The following is a 24839-nucleotide window of genomic DNA, read 5'->3' as shown; positions in this document are numbered from 1 at the left end:
TGTGCTGTGGGTGCAGCATTGGCATGTGGCTTTACCCATGCTTTCCATTGAGCCAGAGCTGCTGAGGAGTGCTGGGCAAAAATAGCTTTGGTGATTGCAGGGAGGGTTCTCTTGGGAGCAGCTCCCTGAATGCAGCTGTCTGGTTACCTGGCTGGGACCCACAGTGGTGTTGGGATGGGCCAGCTCCAGGTTCCCTTAGCTCAGGGATCTGTGCATCCCGTGCATTGTGCTGTGCAACCATGGCTGCTGCCCTGCATACCCAACCCTCATTTCAAGGGTCAGTGGCCCCATCAGGAGAAGGAAGCCAAGAGATTCTGCACTCAGGTAGAAACCAAAACAGTTATGTGTAATCATAGAGCAAAAGTATCACAGAATGTGTTGGGTTGGGAGGGACCACAATGGATCGTCTGGTCCAACCTCCCTGCTCAAGAGGGGTCATCCTGGATCACATTTCACAAAGTTGTGTTCCAGATGGTTTTTGAATGTGTCCCATGGAGGGAGACTCCATGACCTCTCTAGGCCATGTGGTTCTGTGCACGGTTACTCACACAGTAAAGTTCTTCCTCATATTCAGGTGGAAATTCCTGTGCATCAGTTTCTGCCCATTGCCTCTTCTCCTATTGCTGGGCACCACTGAGAAGAGCCTGGAAACCTCCTCTTGACACCCTGCCTTCAGATACTGACAGACATTGATGAGGTCCCATCTCAGCCATTTCCTTTCAAGGCTGAACAGGCCCAGCTCCCTCAGTCTCTCCTCATAACAGAGATGCTCTTGAGCCCCTGAGTTATCTTCATAGCCTTTGCTGAACTTGCTCCAGGAACTCCATCTCTCTTATGCTGGGAACCCAAAACTGGACCCAGCACTCCAGATGCTGCCTCACTGATGTCCTCAAACAATTTTTTTTTATTTTCTGGGATATTTCAGTAAGTAATTTTGCTTCCAAAAGGACATTCATACATGTAGCTATTATGCATAACCCAAATAGTACCATATGGAAGGAGTCTTAAACTACATACCTGTACAGAGCTGAACAGATGCCAACTTAATGTTCACAACCACCGGACTGGACATACCTCATGTGTTCAGTCTAATTATATCACCCAGCATGTTTGAGTGCTTTCTTTGTATGCACAGATTAAAGTATGGAAGTAAGACAAAATACTTCTGGCATCCGTAACTATGCCAAGGGCTTTATTCCTTAATGCTGCAACTTCCGAAGCGGCTCTTATGCCTGTCGTCACCTTTCTATCAAATGGCATCAAAGTGCTGGATGGAATATGGTCCCATAAATTTTTAATTGAGATACTTTTGGGTGATCTACCAAAATAATTTTGCAAGTATAGCTTAATTTTATATTTATAAGTCCAATGTTGCTGCTACAGAGGGCCAGGGGGCAAGTTTGCCATTGCTTTCAATAAGCTAGGTCTGTGAGCTAAATGCTAACCTCATTTCCACATGCACTGTCTCTTAGAAGATGTAGAGTTGTACACATGCAAATGAAAGTAGAATTTGCTGCTGTAAAATTAATTTTTATCATTTACTTTCCTAAACATCTTATTTAGAAATCAGGGTTTCTGTGAGGATTGAATCGATTCTGCGGGACACATGATTTTGCAGTTGTGTCTCTTCCTTTGTCCAAACTTGTGTGGTACAGCATGCAACAAATTCTGTTAGCTATTTTTTAGAGCTGGCAGGCCTTCTGAGCTTATTGCATAAAGGTTTTTGCTTTATTTGTGGATGATTTTTGAAAGTTAAAGCAAGTACTCTAAACCTGAATGCATTGTTGAAGCCAAAGACAAGGTTCCAGAGAAGGGCCTCGTGACTGTCAATTTTGGTTGTTTTGGTTTGATTCCAGCTGTGGCTGAAATTGTTGCAGTGAAAGGTCAACAGAATTTCAACATGGTGGTGCCCTTTCAGGCACCTTTCAACAACCCCTGCACCGTCTTATTCTCTTAATTTGCTTTTGCATCAGACATAGCATTAGTTTAGACTGAAGAACCTTGTTGTCAGCTGTAAGTTTTATATATTTTTTACCTTACAGACATTCACAAAGATGGCATCTACTAATAGGACTAGATAAAGCAGTTTGAGCTCAGTGCTTTTTGAAGACATGCTCAAAAGAGTAGGTACTCACAGATTATGATTTTTTTCCCTGTTAAGTGTACTACTCTTCTTTTTTCCCTAGAGATTTTTGTTCCCTACCTTGAATCAGTGGGCTGTAATTGTAATAATTATATAGTTTGACTACATAAAAGTAGCTAAAATTACCGTTTAACAAGACATTTTACATCTCTCAAATGTAAACACCTTTATAGGATTAATTTTTCATCTTTGAATAAGCGTATTAGCTTATATACAGATATATACTATATATCTACAATTAATTTAGGACCAATAAAAGCACAGAATTTTTGCATATCCATGGGAATCTGATCACTAGTGACAATTTTGTAGTGATCTTCACATTTGGTAAGTCACTTCCAGACCAAAAATTACTGTAAATTACTTTGACTTTGGTACAGTGAATAGCCACAACCTCTCTGCTCACAGATATTTGCTCAGTATATTTTTTCCAACTTGCTGAATATATGTTCATGTGATTTGCTTTGTTTTTACACACTGATGGCAAGTAAGTCAGTGGTGACTCAGTTGACTACTCTGTGGTTATGATAGATTCATTTTATATGCCCTCACTGCTGAAAATCAGAGTTCTGCAAGAAAGTGCTCAACTATATTTGAAAAAGATTTTGTTTGGGGCTGTGAAAAACATCTTCAATTTGGATATATTTTTAGTAGCAAAATTAATAGATATTTAAAATTTCCTGAGCTACTTTTCTTCTTTGATCTGTCTGTCAGCTTGACATGAATAGAACTTACACTTTTGTGCTTATGCCTACTATCTTTTTTGCTTCTTTTTTGCAAAGCAGGTTGAGTTAATGCATTAAGAATCACAAAAGCTTTTGGGAGTCCCTTGGCATTTATGTGATTAAAAGAACATTGAGTTTAAATGCAGTGTTGCTGTTAGAAACTGTGATGTTTGAAAACAAGTCAGCTATTAAATCACTTTTCAGTAAATAGATACAATAACTTAATTTTCTTTTTAAAATGTTTAGAAAATTAATGTGGCTGGTGGTAATTTTGGAATGAAATCCTACCTCTTTTTTGCTCTTCAGAAATAAATTTGAAATTAATGATTGTGAAGAAATAGTGCATTTTCCCCTTGAAATTAGAATTTTAAAACTTCACTGGCCAGTTGTCCCTGTCTCTTCTCTCAATACATTTTTGCCCCCTCAGTTACAGAACTTGAAAAAGGTCTGACATCCTTGCAACCCCAGGAGGCTGCTCCCCTTTCTGAAGATATAGCCTCCCCTCATTAGTAGGTACATCAGGAGTTTTGCAGCTGATCCTGTACACAAGAAGCTCATACCCCTCCTTGGCTAAAATGACATGGGAGTCTCAGTGGCTCTCCTGCATCACTCCCTGCAGTACAGCTGTCACAGGCAGTAATTGGCCTGGCAATTAGCGAGGACACAGCCTGCTTCAGGGAATGGCATCAGGAGAAGCACCACAGGAGCCTGGTGCCCTCCTCAGGGGAACACCTGTTAGGGAGGATGCCGGGGGTCTGTCTCTGGGCTGGCCCAGGGTGGTTTCTAAAGAGGCCTCACAGCTCAGAGTAATGAATTCTGACAGTGGACTGGCACAGGGCAGTGGTTCAGTAAACTCTCTGCTGATAAAAAAAGTGAGGGTAGCCTGTGTTGTGATTAGTTGCTTCACCTTTGTGACTTGATAATCTCTGGATTTACTTTGCCAGTCTGTCTAAAGCTTCTCCCAGGATAAGCACAAGGGAATCCTCTGCCAGTTTTCCCCTTTTGCGGTTTCCTTGGAGCATTGCAGCATTTTCAAAAGGATGAACTCTCCCTCCCCATCCTGAAGAGTATTTCATGGAGTGCTGCAAGTTTATGCTTTCTCTTCTGAGTCACCTGCTTAGCATGCTTGCTGTGGAGTGGAAAATGGCCTTTTTAGAGAAGGACAAAAAATGTTGGACTGGGGCTGAGGTCTACAAGTAACTGTGGTAAATATGTCCTGAGAACTGAGCTAGGCTTCTGTAGAGATTCGGGCTCTGGATGCCGGTTTTTTGGTATTCTCTGGATATTCTTCTAAGCAAGGCAGTTCACAATTTGGGGCAACAGTCCTAGGGTCATTGACCCATAAAATGAGTATGCTGTCAGGCAAAGGACAGACAAATGATCTCTTTGTATGTTTATTTGTTTCAAATTTTCTCTCACTTTTGTGATGCCTCCTGTCATTGTTCAAGTCCCTGGCTCTTTGCTGGAGGAATCATACTCTCCAAGCTGTAGCATAAACCACAAGGCTGAAGAGAACACTGTGGAGTGCTAGCCCTGGCCCCTGCATCCTAACAAATCAGGACCATTCTTGCTTTGTTTGTGTTAGTGCCAAGTCCTCATCTGTAAGAGTAGCAGGAAAAAGAGGGGTAAAATAGGAATGGAAAAGCGGTAAAGACAGTCCCTTCTTGCAGCCTGTGAATTTTGAAGGATCTCAATGAACCAATGTGTCATATGAGGCAGCACAGCACACAGAAGAGTGTGAACAGCTGTGATATGCTCAGCTTTTTATTTTTTATTTTTTAAATTCACTTTCAGAGGACCCCATCTCATGTAGTCCCAGCTAACATGTCAAAAACCCTCACTGTCCCTGTTATGTTACCTGTGTGAAATCTCTGGATGACTGAAATTTGAACCAACAGCTTGAAAAAGAAATGAGCAAATACTCTCTTCAGCTAAAATAGGGAGCACTGAATGTGAATTCATGTTATATGTTGTAAAATAAAGTGGAAAGGAAATGGCTCATTATTGCACATCATTTTTTCTTAATAACTCCACATGAAATTAATAAACCTTAAACCCCCATGTTTTAGAAGTTATTCTAGATAAGAGTCAAATGACAGGGAAGGAGAAATAGGAAGGGCAAAGCATTAGGGCTTCAATGACTTATGTTTAACAATTATCTAAGCAGCAGTTTCTAGTTTCAGTGATCTCATCTTCTTAGCTGCATATTAAGCTTCAGCACTGTTAGTTAATTATGTTGAAAAAACTAGGAGTTCTTTTTCTGGCAGTGTTGAGCAAGTGTGCTTTTTGTGGCATTGATTTTTTGCACCATCTCTGTGACCACTAGCTTTGGTGGAAGGGAATTGCTGCCTTGCCAGGAAACACCAGATTTCTGCATAAGTTCCTGATTCTTCACCCTCAAAGAACTCCAGGGTTTTTGACTGAGTTAAAATGAGTGGGCTGGACAGACATCATCTTTGCACAGAGCAAACCTAAGTTCAGGTTATTCTGAAGTAATTCAAACATGGAGTGGGATATTATGTGACTTCAGCTATGTGGGAAGTAACTTTTGCAACAGCAGAAAAATCCCAGAAGTGCTTCATCCTCCTCTCTCTCTCTGCTTGCTCTTTAGAGCAGCAAGAGGGCCTCCTTCATGTGAGAATGAACAACAGAAATATTCTCTCAAGAGACACAAAATTGTTTGTAGGAATGTTCTCCAGGTCTTATTCTGGAAGTCATATTGCACCTGCAAGGTTGACAGCTGCCATACACATTGTCTTGTCTTGGCTGGGCTCCCCAGTGCTGGAGGTAAAGTGTTACCTCTTTACTTGTGCTGCTTGAGGTCGGTACATTTTCTGCTCCTTAAACAATGCATGATGGTAATTTTATTTTGCTTACCATTACGAGTTTTTCTGCAGAAACTCCTGAAAAAACAAGTATAATTTCAAAATATTCACGAGGGGTTAAGCCTCCCAGAGCTAACTCTAGGCCATGCTTTGTCTGAGTATGTCAAGCCTTGCATTAGAGGAATTTGCACATAGTGGTACTGTGTGCTGTGACTGTCAGAAATGCGAAGGCTGGTGTGTGTCTGTCCCAGAGTGCTCTAATGAGCAGCACCACATCTACTCAAACTATTGTTTAGAAAGAGATTGTTCCAAGCATTCACCTTCAGTGAAAGGTCTGAATGTGAAGAAGCGAGATGAGGGGGAAAAGGAGGCTATTGTTAAATATATTCACTTTGCAATCCCTGAAGGAAACCTCATTTCACTGAGCCTAAATGCTTTTCAAAGTGGCAGACTAAAAAAAAATTCTTCAAGAAGGTAAATCTGAAGAATTAAACTTTGTTTTTTTTATTTAGAAATGCTGTTGGTTGTGAATAGGGTTACTGCCTTTGTTGGAGGTAAGTGAATCACCTATAATGAGACTTGGCTATCGAATTTTACTCCTCTGCTTTTGATCTATTCACAAGCTCATCATGAGATTTATTTGTTGTTCAAAAATCTCCCTGCATTTCTGCTCAATAATGTTCCCGCATGAATAGCTGTCAAATAGCTGCTATTGCTTGAGGTCTGGGCTCCAACACTGGGCTGTATTGGCTAGTTGCCTGGGTTACCTTTGTTACATCTATCTGTTTCTTGTAGTAGAGCATTCCTGATACTAGTCAACACACTGAATTTTGAATAATTCAGTCAAATGTGAAATGTCAGCTGTGTTTTGGTTTTTTTTTTGGTGACTATTGATATTTTTGAGATTGAAAAATAAACAACTATTCAAAAATTTATTTGCACCAGCTCTGAATGAAGAAAGAAAGCACAAATGAGAGTCACATATATTTCTGAGTTGAGAGTTGCTTGCAATTTGAACACCTTTCACAGGGGGAATGAAAACATTTTTATTTCATTAATTCTTAGGATTAATTTCTAACAATGGGAAAAAAATTTTTAAAAGTCTTTCAGTGGTATATAATTATTTATTTATGAGATAATTACAACTATATGAGAGATTTAATCTCTAGGTGAATATTTTTAGAGCAAAAATACCAAAGGACTCCTAAAGAAAAAGGAATTAATCTCTGCATATTGTGAACATATCACATGCATTTGAATTGAGTGATACAGTCAAATATCCTTTGAAATCTGAAATCCTGTAGAAACAAGGTAAATATATTTTCTTAAGGGTATTTATTTGGCGCTGGTCTTTCAAGTACTTACATATATTAATAGTTGTATTGTCTTCAGGGCAACTAATTTTATGTACATATAAAGTGATTATTTGTGCTATTACGCATCAGTTTGGAGCTGTAGGTCCATGACATTGGCAGTTCATGTAGTGGTGAGTCTTCTGCCCATGTATCAGGATTGCAGTCGTGCAATTACACGAATCTGTCATTCTTCCCCACTTGTGGCACAAGGGAGCACAAGTGAATTAGCTCTTGACATGATTGGTGTTCTCAGGACTCATCCTGACAACATTTTCATAAGGTACTTTCAGAAAACAGATAAAATCTCATGCTATACTTTGTGCTGAAAATTGCCAAGTGACTTAAGTATCAGTCTCTAGCTATACCATAAGAAAATGAAGCAAAGTGCAATGGCTTGAAAGGCCTTTTTATGAAAAAGTCAGATTTTCTACTGACTCTGTGACACTAGGACTCAACACTATGCACAAGTTTTTTGCACAGATCCCAGGAAGGAGATTCTCAAATGCAAAATGATGTGGTGTGAGAAGGGATTTTCAAAGGCTTAGAAACCAGACAGGTGAGGAGAATTGAGCCTATCAGACCTTTTTTCCTGCCTTTGAAAATATCTAAGCACCCTCGAATAACGATTTTTTCTGTTAGCTGTCATAGCTGTCACTGATTTTTTCTTTTTCTTATGGTAGTCCAGTTTATAATGCAGGGCAGTATCTGAATACAAAGAAGAGACACTATGTTTACCCTGAAGACCAGGTTTGGAGTTTGCCAGGGCTTGATGTTCTCTATATCTTTCCTATCAATAGCAGGACAACTGATCTGACTCCTTAAATCATATATACACTTGGCCAGATGAGCTACCCCAGTATCTTGTCTGTGACCCAGGCAATTGCAGATGTCTGCAGGACAGCATATGTCGAAAGCCATAAGGTGGTATTTTCCTGATGTACTGCTTTACTTGCCAATGACTTTTGATTCAAGGGCTCTGAAAGAAGAAATCTGCTATATTAGTATTTTATAGCCCTTAATTGGGTTTTCTTCCATGCATCTGTTGAATAATTTTGAACCCATTAGATAATGTTTCATGAGCATGACTGTAAAGTATCTTTCATATATTTTTGAATAAATAAGAGAAATAGAATTAAATGATACTGAAGACAGTCTTGTGCTCCTGGCACTGTCTTGATTGATGTCACTTGGCATAAAAATTATTTCTAATCCCTCATTTGGCATTTTGATTCTTCATCTCATTTTGCTGATTTGACTAACAGAGCAGCGTTTTACTATAAGGCTCTTCGAGAACTTTAGAATTTATACAACATGGAAAGCCACCTTTCCTACTTCAAGAGCCTATCTATAATTGTAGCAAACTCACACTTCACCCCAAGGGTGAGGTGGACCTGAAAGTAAAGTTCAGATATGCTATGGTTTGTAGAGGAACCAAATATCTGGGGCCACAGTCTAGGGAGTATGCCAGAGAGAAGTCCAAGATTTCAAATCAGACCAGGAGAGCCTGGATCACCCTGTTTGTGCCTGCACCAGCCTACATGTAACAGCAGTGTAATAATCAAATTTGTCTTCAGGTGAGGCTTCAAAAGATGTATTCATCTCAACAGCCACTGCTTTGTTCAGTCATTCCCACTCCAGTGGGCTTATCCTGTGTGTAATATGGAATATGACAACTGTAGTTTGCCATACAAAGGACACATTTACTGGGGTATCTATGTGTCTGGTCAATAAAAAGTGTCGCTTTACAGTTAATATTTAAACTCCTTATCAGTTTGCCTCGATGTTTGTAGGCTTGAGGACACAACTTACCAAAGCCTGCAAACTCTAGTGCACTGAGCCACCTTTGCAGATGTGAGTAGACCTGTGGGGGGAATTGTGTATTGCTGAGTACCGATCTGAAGATGGCAGCATTGGGTGAGCTTTGCACTTTCTTGGCTAAGCAGGGCACTCTTAAATACAAAATTGTAGTTGTTGCATGTGGCAAATTTATAAATCAGCTTTTAATTTGAAAGGCTTTTCTTAATGCTGCAGTTTGATATCACAAGTTTGTAGTAGGCAGACACATTGCCATTTATGTGTTTTATTTTAGTTAGTTACACTGCGAGTACAAGTCTTATAAATAGTAAAGATTGGCTCTCACCAGCAAGCCCTAGCTCATAAATATGACTCCCTTTTATTACAGTAACAATTATAATATTTTTTGAACCAGTGCAAAAGAAGCTCCCTCTTTAAGTACTGTCTATCCATCAAGGAGGAAGTGGAACCACGTCCTACCTATCTCATGGATACTGCTCACCCTGGGCAGCAGGGATTGCTCTCTCCAGTGCCTGTGTTGACTCCTCTGCCTTCTGTGCTTTCCAGCCCCCAGAGTGCACATCCTCAGAGGAGTGGAGAACATTTCTCCTCCTTCCCTCTGCTGGCCCTATAGATTGCTAAATGGGCATTTGACTTTCTCCTGGGAGCAGCATGACATTTTTTTGGTCTTCTTCAGCCTAAGAAAGGTCAACAGTAGAGGTGCCTCACATGTGGGGACTAAGTGCAGCTCTTACAGATCTAAAACATATAAACACCAGACTCCTTTTTAGCTGCTGTTGGTTTTAAAAATGAAAATGAGCATGATCACTGTGTTTTATCAGGAGTCTAATCCTGCTGTATGTCTGTCAGGATGTTAATGTTAGCAGCATAAGAACTACTACCTGATAGATTCCTTTATGGAACCCTGAGGAAGAAGGGGACAAATTCAAAGATGTTAGTAGGATTTAAGTGTAAAGCTGAGTAGTTAGTTTCTAGCTGTATGTTAGTTTCAGCATGTATACAAGCAGGACTGTGGCCTACTGATAGCTGTTCTGGCAAAATATATAGGCAAGGAAACGAAATTTGTACTCTTTGTGATAGGTCTCTCAGCTTCACTCACTACTTCTGTAATGCCTTTGTCATTTTGTGTTATTGGCTGTTTGTGCCTGAGACAATATTTTTGTAAACCAGTTGTCTTGCCTACCTCCTAAGTGGTGATATCAGCTGATGTACTGAAAAATTTTATGCCAGCTTGATTTACCTGAGTCAATACCAAAGCCAGAGGTGGAACTTTGATTTTTTTGGGTTTGTTTCTTTGTTTTGTTTTATTTGATGATGTTGTGCTTTCACCTTCCTTTATGGATATCTCTGCATTTGACTACTGTGATGGAATCAGACTTGAGATGTTTGAAGTCTCTGCCACTGGTTCCTTCTTCTCAGCTGACTGAGCAGGTTTGGATCAGACATGGGGCTCATCAGTTTTTATTCTTTTTTTTATTATACCCTTCCTCATAGTACTATGCTGTATGAATCACTAGCTGTACAGAAACTTTTATGAGGACAAGAAATTAATGTTTTTTGAATTTCTAAAGATTGGATGAACTTAAAAGAGCTGTTAATTTGGGGTCTTCTATATTTAACATGAAACCCAGTTTGGATTAAGGAGGAAGTGAATGGAAAAAAACCAACATTGTATTAGGATGTATTCTGAAGTTACTTAAAAAAATTAAAATTTAGTACAAAATATTGGGTAATTTCTTATCCTAAATTTATATCTCCTGCAAAGACATATAAATCTTCTAGGTTCAGTGGAGTTATGCCTCTTTGTGCAAAACCTGAAATTGTCAGATTATGTAATAAACACAAACATATATAGGGATATGTGTACATATATGTGCAATATTTTTGTATAACTTAGATCTCAACTTCCTAAAACCTTCATGTGTTTACAATATGAAATAGTTACCATCTTAATCTCAAATGTTTGATCTAATATCAAAAAGTATGTGATGTGTTGTAAAAAACAAAGTAAAATCCAGTACCATAAGAGCAGAAGTGACTGTGATCTTTAGCATTTAGTGGACAGTAGGCTGCCAGTACTTCTTATGGTCTTCCTTATGGTTAGGTGGGTACAGCAAAATTAGATACAACACTGTAATGTTGATTTAACAGATCTCTTTTTGCAGTTTGTCATCAGTTTTACAGGTCAGATACATTACCAGATGGAATGTAGACCTAAAAAACAATTCCTATAGTTCAAGTGAATTCATTGATCAAGTGAATTCATTTGACTGAATATAATTTTCTTTCTGGAATTTAAGAAGCCAAATGCCATATTTATTCTTTATTTATGACAGAATAAAATCTAGTGAAGACTAAGGCCTCAACTCAGGAAGGCTCTTAAGCACATACATATAAGCAAATTAATTTTAACTCAAGACAACTCAAGTATGTTTCAGACTTTAAAGTGATATCAGCTTGAGCTTAAAACTTAGTGCTCTGAACTACATCTTAGAGATCTTCAGATGCTCCTAGACAGTCAGACCAACTGCCTTGCAGGATTCTGTTTTGAGGCATCTCATTTATTTCTGAAGGTTTCAAAAACCTCTGTAGGTTACTATCAGCACCTTTGATGACTAAAAATGATCTTGCTTGTCTGTTCCTAACTGGCCATTCCTGTGAACTGCTTGTGTACCCAGACAAAGAACAAAATCCCAAATTTTTGTGCAAAGCTTCCTTACTGCTGAACATGACATTTAAATTACTTAGCAGCAACAATACACGTTATCTGAGATTATATTCAAAGTAAGTGATTCTAAAGAAGTGGGATGGGCAAGTGAATATGATATGATTGTTATTGCTGAAGTGCCTGTTTGCAACTATACTATTTGTACTGAATATCTGTATATTTTACAGTGCTATTTCTTTACGATTGAATTTGGCCTTTGCAAGCAAGAAGGACAACTGCGTGCTTATGGGGCAGGACTTCTGTCTTCTATTGGAGAGTTAAAGGTATGTACCCTTAAAGCATAGTAAAATTTTTATCTTAACAAAAAAAATAGGTGGATATTAATAATATTGACTTTCAAATAACAGTTAAAATTCTCAAGATAAAAAGCTTGTATTTAAAATACAGTATTGACCTAAAAGCTTTGTTTGAAATATCAGCTGGCACTTGAAGCATGAAATGGACTTGTAAGGCCCAAAGTACCAAAGCAACTATAAACTAAAAAAGTGATTTCTGTTTGAATTTTCATTTCTTGTCAAAGGGGGCTCAAGGGTTCTAGCAAGTAAGAGTGCCTTGGGCTCTAAAAGCTTTGTTTGGATGAGGAGCACGTATTTTTAATACTCTCAAAAAAGTGCTAGAAATCAGACATGATTCTGTTCTAAGTAATCCAGTGTACCTGAGTGGATTCATTATTGATATGAAAAGAACAGCATTCATTAAAGTCCTGATATGATTAATCATATTTAAAGTCAAGGAATGCATATGAACTCACATTGAACTTGCCTCTGTCACAATACATAGAGCCCTATTCTTTTAAGGATGAAAGTGTTTAACCTTACATGGTGTGAGTAGTTGAAGTGGATAATTTATTGCCTCTTTTAATGCCTAGAAAACATGGAGAATGGGCAAAAGGTATTTTGTCACAGTTGTAGTATTTTGGGACATAATACATCTCTCAGCAAGGGGGAAGGGAAGGGTAAAGAGAGGGGGGAGTACCACCTTCAGAGACCCAGATGAACTCTTGGTGGATTTGCAGGTAAACATTTGGACTTAGAAAGCACATATGGAAGAGTATTGAAAACTATTTTGCAGCATTGTTTATTTGAGTTTCCACATCTTCTCGCCCTCCAGGGCTGGCTTTCAGTGAGCTACTTGGTAGTTTAATAGAAGTATCTCAGTCTCTTTCTGCTATTTGTTTTACCTGTAACTGTGAATATTTGGGGTGAAGCTCATTAGTAAAACTGCTGTACTTCCAGTAGTAAAAACTGTTGAAGAAATTTACCTTCTCTAGTGCTTTTTCTTTGATTGCATTAGAGTTGCTCTCAGTTCTGTGCATACTCCAGCCACAGAAACATTCCGTATCTGCCTGGCAATATTTTATACTCACAGTGCAAAGTTGTTTGAATGAAAAGAGATGAAGATGCCCCACTTGTTTTCCTTTGGCTCAGCAACATTCAGTGCTAAGCCCCAAACTCTGCAGGATTCTCTAAAGAATCAGACCTTTTATTTAAACTAACAGTTAAAGTTGCAAGGTGATGACCCTGAAAATACCTACCATATCATTTACAAAATCTAAGGGCATAAAAAAGAAGAAATGAATAGTCAAGAACATAATAAATCTTCTACCATCAATGTCATAAACAAATGCATTATTCTTGTGAAGTGTGCATATTTGGTACCACACATTTGTGACCCCAAATCTGGGTTCTTTGCTCAGCAGTAAACTCAGAGTATAAACACAAAAAATAATCATTTTGAAAAGCAATGTTAAAAGCTAAATAATCTGCACATTAATGGACTATATTGATCTGCTGCAGTGTTATGGCCAGATATATATCATAATAATTTTGCTCTAAGTCAATAATATTATATACTTCTCTGTTACACTACATATATATTTTGTAGATACGATGCCAGAAGGGACTACTAGATCATCTGATTTGACCTCTTGTGTATCATAAGATACTAAATTTCACCAGATCTTGCATATACTGCTCTTAAGTTTAAAATTTCAGTTATTGATAAACTAAGCACTTTTGTGCTGTGGGAACAGAACAGCACCATACCAAAAGTAGACATATGCTCCATGAAGGGACTGATAAGGTGAAAAATATTCAAAAGTCTGTGGAAGTATGGTCCAGGGTAGAAAAGAAGGTAAAAGTTAAGGAAAAAATGTAAAAAACGACTAAGTTTTCTGATAAAATGACCATGGGAGAAGCCATTTCTGAACCACAATCTTGGCATGAATGTGCTTCTTGTCAGCAAAATATTATTGGGGAGGTGCTTTGGAAAGAGAATGTCTGGGCACACATGACTTTGGTGCACAGCCTTGCATCAAGCCATTGTCACTTTCTCCTGTTTTTTGAGAAAACAATCTCCCTCCTAGCTTCTACTAGGAGGGCAATTTTCTTCCTTGACCTGAAGGAAGGTCATGCAAATAGACTGTTGTTGAGATCCTGATTGTAACTGAAATCCTTATTGATGGCAGCAATTTCTCTGAAAATGATGAGAACAATGCTGTTTATTTCAGCGTTGGTGAGTGGGGATGAATAGGAGACTCAGTTTGCATGGCCATGACATGTCCCTGTCATGTGTGCAGCACTCGTACTTCTCACAGGTGTCAGAGTGAAGACATCCTTTCAGAAATAACTTCTGCCACACTTCAGATGGGAATGGCTGTGGCCCATAGAAGCTCAAATACTTATGTATCCCTGCCACTAGGAAGGCAGATCTTGAAATGTTGAGTTTTGCTAACTTGAATTTAGAGCCATAGACTACTTTAGGTTGGAAAAGTTCTCTAAGATGATCAAGTCCAATTGTTAACCCAGCACTGCCAAATATGCCACTAGGTTATGCCCTCAAGTGCCATATCCACACATCATTTAAATACTTCCAGGGATGGTAACTGAACCACTTTCCTGGGCAGCCTACTCCAATGTTTGGCAACCATTTTGGTGAAGAAATGTTTCTTAATGTCCCATCTAAACCTCCCCTGGCACAACTTGAAGACATTTCCACTTCTCCTGTCACTTTTCACTCGGGACAAGAGACCAACCCCCACCTGGCTACAATCTCCTTGTAGGTAACTATAGAAAGTGAAAAGGTCTCCCCTGAGATCCCTTTTCTCTAGGATAAACAAACCCAGTTCTCTCAGCTGCTCCTCATCATTGTGCTCCAGACCCTTCCCTAGCTCCACTACCCTTCTCTGGACACCCTCCAGAGCCTCAATGTCTTTCTTTGAGTGAGAGGCCCAAAACTGGACAAGGACTTGAGGCATGGCCTCACCAGTGCTGAGGGTCACTGCCCTGGTCCTGCTGGCCACACCATTGCAGATACAGACCGGGATGCCATTGGCCTTCTTGGCCACTTGGGCACACTGCTGGTGCATGTTCAGCTGTTGACTAGCACCTTCGTGTCCTTTTCTGATGTGCCACTTTCCAGCCACTCCTTGCTGCTTGGGCTTGACGGCACCCAAGTGCAGAACCTGGCACTTGGGCTTGTTGAACCTCAACCACTGGCCTCAGTCCATTGATCCATCCTGTCCAGATCCTCTGCAGAGCCTTCCTGCTCCCCATCAGAACAATGCTCCTGCCCAAATTGGTGTTCTCAGCAAATTTACTGAGGGTGCCCTTGAGACTGCACAGGCATTTTTTATTAATGTGCTTTGTGAGCAAGAAGAAAAGCCTTTCTCCAACTTCTGTCCCTATCAGCTCTCTTTTCAATGCAGCAGCATGCACAGGAAATAAAATGGTGGTCAATTTTATGTATAATTTGTATAAATTTCTAGAAGTACATGAGTCTATTTGCAGGGCAGAAATGGCAAGCAATATTTGGGCTGTTTAGAGGACTGAATGGCTTGTTCAGTCATCCCTGTTTCTGTATTACACTGCTCCACTTCACAAATCTGGTCAACAGTTCTAGTAACAAATAACTGTAAAAGCTAGAGAAATGTGTGCACCAGCCTATCACTATAGGATTCCCTTGAAATCTTTTTCCCCACTCAGTATTTAGACCTAAAATTTCAGATAATGAAAAATGCATCTCCTTATGTCCATGCTATGAAAGCATCAAGTAGAAAAAAAATTAAAAGCAACAAAATAACGAGAAAGAGAAGATTAAAAATGAAGCCTGGGGGGAATAGAATAATACAGTAAGTAGTTATAAAGTGTTCTGCCTAATATAGTCAGGTTAACTCTAGCTAACACTATTACACAGTATGTATTTGGGGCTTGGAGATAAGGCGGAAATAATGTACATTTCAATTATTAAAACTGTTTCTAAAAAGCAGTTCAAATGTCTTTGGAAACTTTAATCCATTTAATTTGTGTGATGCTCTCTTGAACTCTTTCATTAAAGGAGTCTCCTATCAACTTCAGTTGGCTGTAGATCAAGTCATACATCCCTCTTGTATGCTTCTCTACTGAACAGAGAGGTAGACTTAAAATCTCTCTATAAATATTTAAAGTCAAGTACAGTATCCAATTGTATTTTTTAATGATAATGTAAGAAGTGCCAGCATTAGACTTTATAAAAAAAATATTAAAATGCAAATTTTGGCTCTGTTTACTGAAGAGGATGAAGAAAACAACTCCTGGATCCCAGGTGTTAATTTTAAGAATCTTTAAATAGAGAGATTTTCCATATTTTTCTAGAATTTCTATAAAATTACACAATTGAACAAAATTTTCTGGTAATACAGGACACTGTCAGATTCACAACACATTTTGTAGATAAGCAGGAAAACATTTAAGAGCAGGTTTTTCAAGACTCTATGTACTCCCCCTGGGAAAACAAGGTGATAAAATCAGCACTGGCACTCACACAGCTTCTCACCTGTGTTCCTATTCTGCCCTCCTGTACTTTTCAGACAGTGCAGTATTTATAACTCATCTCAAGTTTTCCCCTTGCTAGCTGAAGATTTTACTTTTTTGGGTTTTGTTTCATTTATTTTCTTTCTCAAACCTGAAAAGCTCTGAGTTGTATTATTGCAATCCATTTTTATACTCAAAGGAGGAATTACAAGACCGAACTCTTTTTTCATGTGTCAGTGATAGTGGTCACTTAGGAAATGATTCACAGTTGTGCAGTGTAAATGCCTGGTGCCATCTGACATGCCCTAGTATTTCTGACCAGCCGCCACCGCAGAAATGTGTAAAAGGCTTCTTTAGATCCTGTGCTCTATCTTCCATTCTCTGTACAATACATCAGACAGCCTAGGCCTTAGACACCTATTGTTAGGCACCTCAATCACGCTTTGAACCTTTCATCTGGCAGGAAGTGGAAGCATTTCTTTATTGTTATGCTTATTTTCAGTACACATGATTGTCTACTTCTTAAGCTGTCTGATACTGCTGCTTTTCCTGAGAATCAGTGATTCATGTCAAAGTTTCGCTCCAAATTTTTATTTCTTGAACTGAAGAAGACTCACCAATAGTATTACTAGCATTACCAGTACAGTCTGTATGAATGGGCTGTTAGAGACAGTTATCACAGATCCATAAGATGGTGAGATGCCCTATTTTACCAAAAGCTATTTTCCATGAGTGCTAGCCCTAACATCTCATTGGAGGTGGATAACACAGAGGTTTCTCATGGAGAAATACATATTGGGTACTTACTCATTTGAGTTCACTAAAGAACTGAATGTCCAACCAAACCATAAGTGAATAACATGTATTTAAAAAACACAGGCTGGAAGCTGAAAGCTTTTGGACTCACCAGACAATTTTTTTTTTTTTGTTGTTAAGAATATGTACTTCAAAATGTTGAGATTGCCAACGTCCAGCATTTTACAGCACTGTAAAGTTTCTGATAAATGCTCTGGTCAGCTTTGAGTCGGTGTCTTGACCATTCTATTCACATGAGATAATGGTGTCTCTGAAGGTTTGTCTGTAGGCTCATTTCAATTGCTGATCTCTGGTGTTGCTGGTGTCAGCATATCACCTCAATAGCAGATGTTACAGATGCCAGGCTGTGCAGTTTGAAAACACCATCTAGACTTGCAAAGATGGAAACATTGCTTTGGTAGCCATGACAATTCCTACTTGATCTAAGAGCCAAAAGAATTTGGAGGGGAGACAGGGATCTCAGGTGGGGGTAAATTCACCAGAATTTACACCTTTTATTTCCAAACTGCAATCCTAAGAATAATTGATCTGTTGTCACCTAATTTTGAAGGCATGATATATTTTACTCTTGGTTTCCAGGGTGCACATGTGCTGCTGTCCTCATGTTCCACTCTCTGAAGAGTTGCTTTGTGAAACAGCAGCTCTGTTAATGTATAACTAAACTGGGATCCAGAAAGAATCAGTCATTTCATATGGATAATCTGAGGAGAATAACTAGAAAGGCTTGCTAAGGGGATATCTCCTGTGCTAGCATCAGCCTTTCCTTCTCTTTAAAGTTTCTCCTTTTATAAAATTAGGGTTCAGTGAACTAGAAGAGTTGTTCACAATGTTGGAGCCACAGGCTGGATCCCTTCTCGATGCTGATAACTTCAGTCCCAAGGACTAGGCCTGGCCCATCAGAGGCCATTAGTAAGTAGAGAAGTTAACAGCATCCCCCTTTCTGTTGACCCTTTCACAGTACAGGAAAGAATCCATGAGCCAGAAGTAGTCAGTTCCTATGGAATCATGGCCTGTATCATCATCTTCATTCTCTGCAAGGAATCAACCTCACTCAGTCCAGTCAGAGTTTTGAAACTTTGTGCTTTAGACATTTGAGCCACCAAGTCTCACCTGGAAGCACAAAGCACCTTAAGAGGAGATTTTTATCTATAGATACCCTCCCAGGGAATCTATTATAATTCCAAGTGAGAAAAGGCAAATTCATTTTGAGAGAAGGAGGTAAATGCCTTAATTTATAAGCATTCAACCATGCCATGGTTCTGCAAAGAAAAAGTGACAACAGGGATATAGACAGGGGCCTAATAAGGTGAGCTTGTTCTTGCAGCCCTTATAGAAGAGGATGATGGTTGAGAGACCATTGTTTATATTTGTTTCAAACCTGTTTAACTGATGGCTGGCTAGAAACAGCAAACCTTGTGAGAAGGAAAATATACATGTACTAAAGAAAGTTAATTCCCTGACATTTTAAGATTCCATGCATTAATTTTTCATGTATTTATTTTTGGAGAGAGAGGAGGTGGGAGGAAGAGGCTCTTGTTCCAGTTTTCTGTCCTGCTATTTGGAGACTTCAGGTTGAGAGTTAGTGTGATATTTTCAGAGCCTTTCACAGGGATTTAGGAATGAGTATAAGCAAGAGCAAGGATAAAAGTTGTGAATACCTTAAGGTTAATACTTTACTTCACTATAAAGAATGTCCAAGCAGATGGAAAGTCAAGAAATCGGAGGCACCTTTGGACCTCAGGGATCTGCTTCCTCCCTGTCATTTCTTTATGCTTTTCATTCATATTTTCACTCCATATAGGTATCAGGGGACTAAAGAAGGTTGAAAGGTGACCTAAATATGTTCTGCTTTCTTACCTTATACTTCTGTAACAGAGGACTGAGAATGAAAATATGTGTGCTCTAGAAGATAAGATAGATGCAAAAGCCAACCCAAGTATTCAAGTTGAAAGGGGAGTGAGAAAACATTTTCCTGGAAAATGTCTCAGTACCTGATTTTCAGTTCTGAACCTCTCTTTTCTAGTGACTTGTGAAAGTCATATAAAGAGAAAGGCTGATCAGAAATCTCTGCTCTGCGTAGCATTTGCCTTATCTGCCCAATGTCTCTTGTACTTATCTATATCTGTTTAGTTATTTTTTCTTTGCAGTACTATGTGAAGCATTATTGCTCAGGTTGTGTGGCAGAAGAGTAATGCATTTCATTGTCTTGCAATACATTGCCATTATTGAATGGGTTTTCAGATATGTAGTTTCACTTTTGCTGTCAGGAAAATACTATATGGTTTTAACTTGAAAATGTAAAGTACAGATTACATAAATGGTTTAGTCTGACCCAATTTACCCACCAAGATGAAGATGAATTCTGCTAGTTAAATGAGATTTTGGGGACAATACATGTTTGTAATTGTATAGATAATTTTTCAAGAATGGTTATTTGATGATTTTTCTTTTTCCATCTGAACATTTACATCTGTATATGTTCATGGCAGTTGCATTTCTAACACCCTCTTTATTATTTTATTATTAAGGTGAAAAACCATCTCCCATAGTAGGAGCCTGTTAAATAACAAATTCTGTTGACTGTTCAAACAGAAAAACCACTATATGTAAAACAAGATGAGCTACCAATTAGTGGGAAACATACAGGACAGCAATATAAAAGCTGTATATATGAGCAGCTGATATAGATACACAGCATAATCAAAATCCAGTTTAACAGATCCTGTGGTGTATTTTGCAGCATGCTCTCTCTGACAAGGCCAATGTGAAAACATTCGATCCAAAGACAACCTGTTTGCAAGAATGCCTTATCACTACTTTCCAGGAAGTTTACTTTGTTTCAGAGAGTTTTGAAGAGGCCAAAGAAAAGATGAGGTAAATTATTTTCCCTGACTCAAAAATCTAATTTTCTCTTCTTTAGTGGCTGGGAAAAAAAAAAGGAAGTTAATTTTCTTTTTTTCCTTTCAGGGACTTCGCCAAATCAATCAATCGTCCCTTCTCTGTGTATTTCAATCCATACACGCAAAGCATTGAGATTCTGAAGGATACCAGGAGTATAGAAAATGTTGTCCAGGACCTCCGCAGTGATCTAAACACTGTATGTGATGCTTTAAGCAAAATGAACAGATATTTAGGGATTTGATATGTTTGGCACTGTGATTTGCTGTCAGTTGCTCTTTCTGTAGCCAATTACATGAGATGGCTAATTTATCAGAGCCATCAGTTTTCCCTTTACAGCTTGGCCTGTGGCTTGCATTATTGTGTAGCTCTGTCTAACTGTAATGTGCAGACAAACCAAGGCAATGCTAATTTGTAAATGAAACATGGAATGTGGCAGAATGTAATCATCAATTCTTCAGCACAATGTCATGTACAAGTATACCATTAAAAAACTTTCCTGGCAACAGTTTGGTTTCCATAAAATGATTCACTTCAATGTTTAAGAAATGGTGTTGCTGATTTCATTAGGCCTGACTTTATTTCTTCATTATCCCTTCCATAAGAATCCAGAAAAAGAATTGTTTGCCACATTTTAATTTTCTTTGTAAGAAAACAGTATTTCTTTCTCTAACGGTAAAGACACTCTTTTGTCCATATATCTGTTACAGAACTTAGTGTCTCTCGTGACAGAACAATACAATTTATGTACCAGTAGCTATCAGAGATCAGGAAGGTTATGTATTGGTACTAAGTGGTCTGTGAAGATTATACATAATGAGAACCCACAAGTGACAAATGTTCAATGTGACTGAGCAATTGCAACACACTAAAAAAAGAAACCTCTGACAGTTCATGTAGAAAGGTAGTTGTAGTTCACATGTGTTACCTGTGACAGTCCTGAGAGTGCTTCCTCTGAGGTTGCTATCTGGAAATAAGAGATTAAGCACTTGTTTTAATGTCACTGTTACATGTGAATCCAAAGTCCTTCTACATCCTTGTATGTCTTCTGCATTCCCTTGTGTCTTGACCTTAACTCCTCTTGTGTTTCAGGCATAGTTTGCCTTTCCTCATTATTCTACACTCAACCTTGATTTGGCCATGCTTGACTGGGTCTACACTGTGCCAGTATCAGAACATATAAAAGGGTGAATAAGGAAGTTGTTACTTAATTATGGCTGAGATGATTTTCAGTTACTAGAGTATTTGTGGAGTGATTAAATCATAGGAACACCCAAGCTGCCTTGCTTGTATCAGATGGATGCAGGTAATGCCTGACTTAATAAACTCTAAGCTGGCAAGCTCTGACAGAAGTACAAGCTCTGTCTGGGGAGCACAGTGCAGAAATATTTGAGCTGGCTCTTATCTGGAAGTAATAATTATGCATGTCTTTCCTTTATCTGGGTTATTCTATTCTCCTATTAGCCAAGATAATGGAGAGTTGACTATATTGTGTGGACCCTTCTTAATGGAAACCACATGGCTTATGCAGATCATGTCAATAAGGGTGAAAGTGTCACAGCTTGTCTACATATATGGAAAATAGGTAACTATTGAAGCTGCTCTCCCAGCTGAAAGAGTCGTGCAGAGACTCTTAAATATTGCTAGCAATTTCAGCATTAAAAAGGCACCACTTGATAGTACCAGCATATCCTTAAATAAGAGGCAAGCTATAAGGATAATTTTCACAGGGATGTCTGCCACCTCCTCAAAGATAACTGTGAGATAACAGAAAAGGCTTTTTTCTGTGGATGGTCCCTGCTGCATTCTAATGCTGCTGTTAATAGGGTGTGGAAAAATCTACTTTTAGATTCAACTGTGACTGCCATTGGTACAAACAAAGAGCTGTTGAGTTATCCCATGGGGATCAGGATGCTTGAGGAGTTTTTAACCTCCCAACATTAGTGCTGACTCTTAGCTAGCCCTTAACACAGAGGAATTGCTGGCAACCTTAGCAGGAAACTTTCTCCCTCTTTCTTTCCATGGAATCAGATGAACCCCTTGTAGCCCTTTCTGGAGAAAATGGACTGTACTGAGATTTGCTTTAACCAGTCTGAAAAAATCATTGTGCAAGAAATAGTAACTTTTACTTAGTTCAAGAACTGGCAAGGTATTGTTGCTTGGTTAAGTAAAATAAAGCCACAATAAGCAACAAAGATTCAAAGCTTGCAAAGTTACCAAGGCTTTCCCTTGAATCAGAATGATGCAGGAAAACTTTAAATACTTATAATATCTGGATTTATATTTAACTTTTCTGAATAGCTTAAAATAAGAATTCCATAGCAGTAAAACAATAGAAGCATATCTTTGTTTTGTTTTGTGCTGTTAGCAAGTAAATCTCATTATGGATTAGGGAGAAACCCTTGAAATCCAATAGTCATTCTAGTACTAATGATGGCAAGGAAACTGTCTACAGTGAAGATATAATGTCAATGACACAGAACATTGTCAAAGGATAATGGGCTCCCACTGCTAGATATATGCTTAATCCAATGATTTTATTTCTATTATACAACATGATTAAAAATAAATTAACTATAATGGGCTAAGGAATAATAGTGATTTAGAGAGACAATCACTCATTGTTCTTACACAGCAAAGCTGCCATCTTACAGGCTGCAGAGCAAACTGGCTTTGGGCTTCAGCCAGTCAGGAGCCAGGACTGGGAAGGAATGCTTTAAAAAGTGCACTGTTGCACTTTTATGAATCACATAGTTTCAGCTTAGCTGAAATTCTTCTGTGTGGTTTTTATTAGCAAATTAAGATCAGCCATGCAGCAATCTCCTTGGATGACAAGCTCATTTAGGCATAATGAGGGAATTATTGACAGTTATCAAATTACACTAACATTTTATTTGGAATAGGCCATATTTATATATGGTACTTGTTTAGCTTTAGTGAGCTGGACTCTGGAAATTGGACTTCTGGCTTAGTCTCATTTATTTCCTGTGTAATTCTGAACTGATGCTTTATGGGTCTGAGATATATGAACTTGCTTTGCCTGCACAGAGTAAATGGGCCCAAGCTTAATGAATGTAAACCGTTGCAGTGTTTACTACCATGCAAAGCCTAAAATGAAAAACAACACTCTGAGACATGACAGCAAATACAAATACCAAGTTTCATTTGCAAACCAAGACATGGTTCATGCGTTTCATTTAATTTGCTCAGTAAAGGGGGTGGAATGCGGAAGGTGTTAACATAAAATATTGCGTTTTCCCTCTCCACTCTTCAAGACCTGTTGGGAATCCTGTTTTAAGTTTGGCCCTAAAATGCACTTTCGTGAAATAAAGTGTCTTTTCCTTTCCTCTTGTTAGGATATCCTAATGTGATAGAAAAAATTCCAGAAATTTATTGCACTGTAGTAAGTATTTAGTGATATGCTGTAATGGATTACAGAAAAAAGTTTCACGTCTTTGAAAGGACAGCCTGGCTCAGAGAGCTAAAGATGCTGAAGGCTTTCACCTACAGGCTGCTGGTACAAATCCAGTCCAGTCAGCAGTTACTGAAAGCTATCACCAGCCAGCAGCAGCTTGGCTTCTGTGTGATCAACTGGGAGGCTGTGATTGCATAGTTTGGAGTAGAGGAGACTGAGGGGAGATGCAATAACCTTTTTCAAACACATAGAAATAGCTGCGAAATGGAAGGGACAAGCTGTTCTCCAGCTTCAAGAACAAATGGACTTAAATTGCAGGAAAGGAGCATTCAGTTATATAACAGTGAAATGTGGGGGACATTGCCTGGGGAGGCTGCAGAGCCTCCATAATTTTTCAAGAGAGCAGTTTAGGCTGCTGTCTCTCAGGAGAGAGACTGGCACAGTCAGTCCCATCTTGAGACCAGAGGAGAGGCCATAAAATATCTTGACGTCCTAGCCTGGAAAAGGCTTCAGACAGCTCAGAAGAGCAGTAATGGCCAACAGCCACCACTGTGGAGTCTTTATATGTCAACCACACTTTTGCCTCTGCCTTCAGTCTTTGACCAACCCTAAAGAGCGGCTCTTCATCTTTCTGTCTTTCCTTAGGGAATGAATAGGATCCATGGTCTGAGTGTAGCCCTACATATGATGACTGTGGTGCTCTATTTCAAGTTCATCAGCCATTTGGAAGAGCTCTGTGTGTGACTCACCTGCTAGTTACAGCTGCCAGAGACAGAAGACCAAGAGTGAGCAACCAACATTTGTAGTTTTTACAAACAAGGTTTAACGCTGCTCAACTTCATAAGCAAAATAGAATATTGTATTTCATTCTGTCTGTGCCTGAATTTGTCAGGAACACTGTCTTCCCTTGAACACTCTAGAGAACTTGGAGCTCTTCCGGGCTGCTGAACTTGAGTGCTCCAGCCAGACATCAGCCTTGTGTCTTGGTGGAAGCTGGGCACAGAGCAGGCTGCTCTCCCTAAGTACCCTGATTTCCAAGGAAAAGAAAACCACTGCTCTAGTCCAGAAGGGAACTTTGGTCTAGGCCCCTGCTGTAGTTTCCCAGGGAACTTGGGGCCTGCACCTGCTGTCCAGCCTAGTATCTCATTAAGAGCTAGGTAAGGATCAGTGCAGTGCTCTTCTACTTAGGAAATGAGCTTTCTCAACCTGGAAACTTTTCTTCTTGTTTTATCAAAACAGTCTATGTCTTTTTAGAATTATGACAGCTTCCCTTGTATCTCAGTAGGACCCATGATCATGTTTCCAGATCATTTGTGAAGGGAGTAATTC

General features: G+C 39.0%; 1 protein-coding gene across 1 annotated transcript in view; it reads left to right on the top strand.

Moving 5' to 3' along the window:
• The window catches only part of TPH2 (tryptophan hydroxylase 2), a 50416-nt gene extending 29496 nt beyond the window's left edge, over positions 1 to 20920 (top strand). Inside the window, exons 9-11 of the mRNA XM_071423414.1 lie at positions 11759 to 11854; positions 19938 to 20071; positions 20165 to 20920. Of these exons, the coding sequence (XP_071279515.1) occupies positions 11759 to 11854; positions 19938 to 20071; positions 20165 to 20339 (405 nt within the window). The 3' untranslated portion in view covers positions 20340 to 20920. The remainder of the gene's footprint in view (positions 1 to 11758; positions 11855 to 19937; positions 20072 to 20164) is intronic.
• The last annotated feature ends 3919 nt before the right edge of the window (positions 20921 to 24839 follow it).

The sequence above is a fragment of the Agelaius tricolor genome, unplaced genomic scaffold (assembly GCF_023055355.1).
Source record: "Agelaius tricolor isolate 1412-34295 unplaced genomic scaffold, bAgeTri1.0.p SCAF_3, whole genome shotgun sequence".
NCBI classification, from domain to species: Eukaryota; Metazoa; Chordata; class Aves; order Passeriformes; family Icteridae; genus Agelaius; species Agelaius tricolor.
Note: the sequence above shows the minus strand (reverse complement) of the source record. Positions and strands in the feature narration are given on the sequence as shown.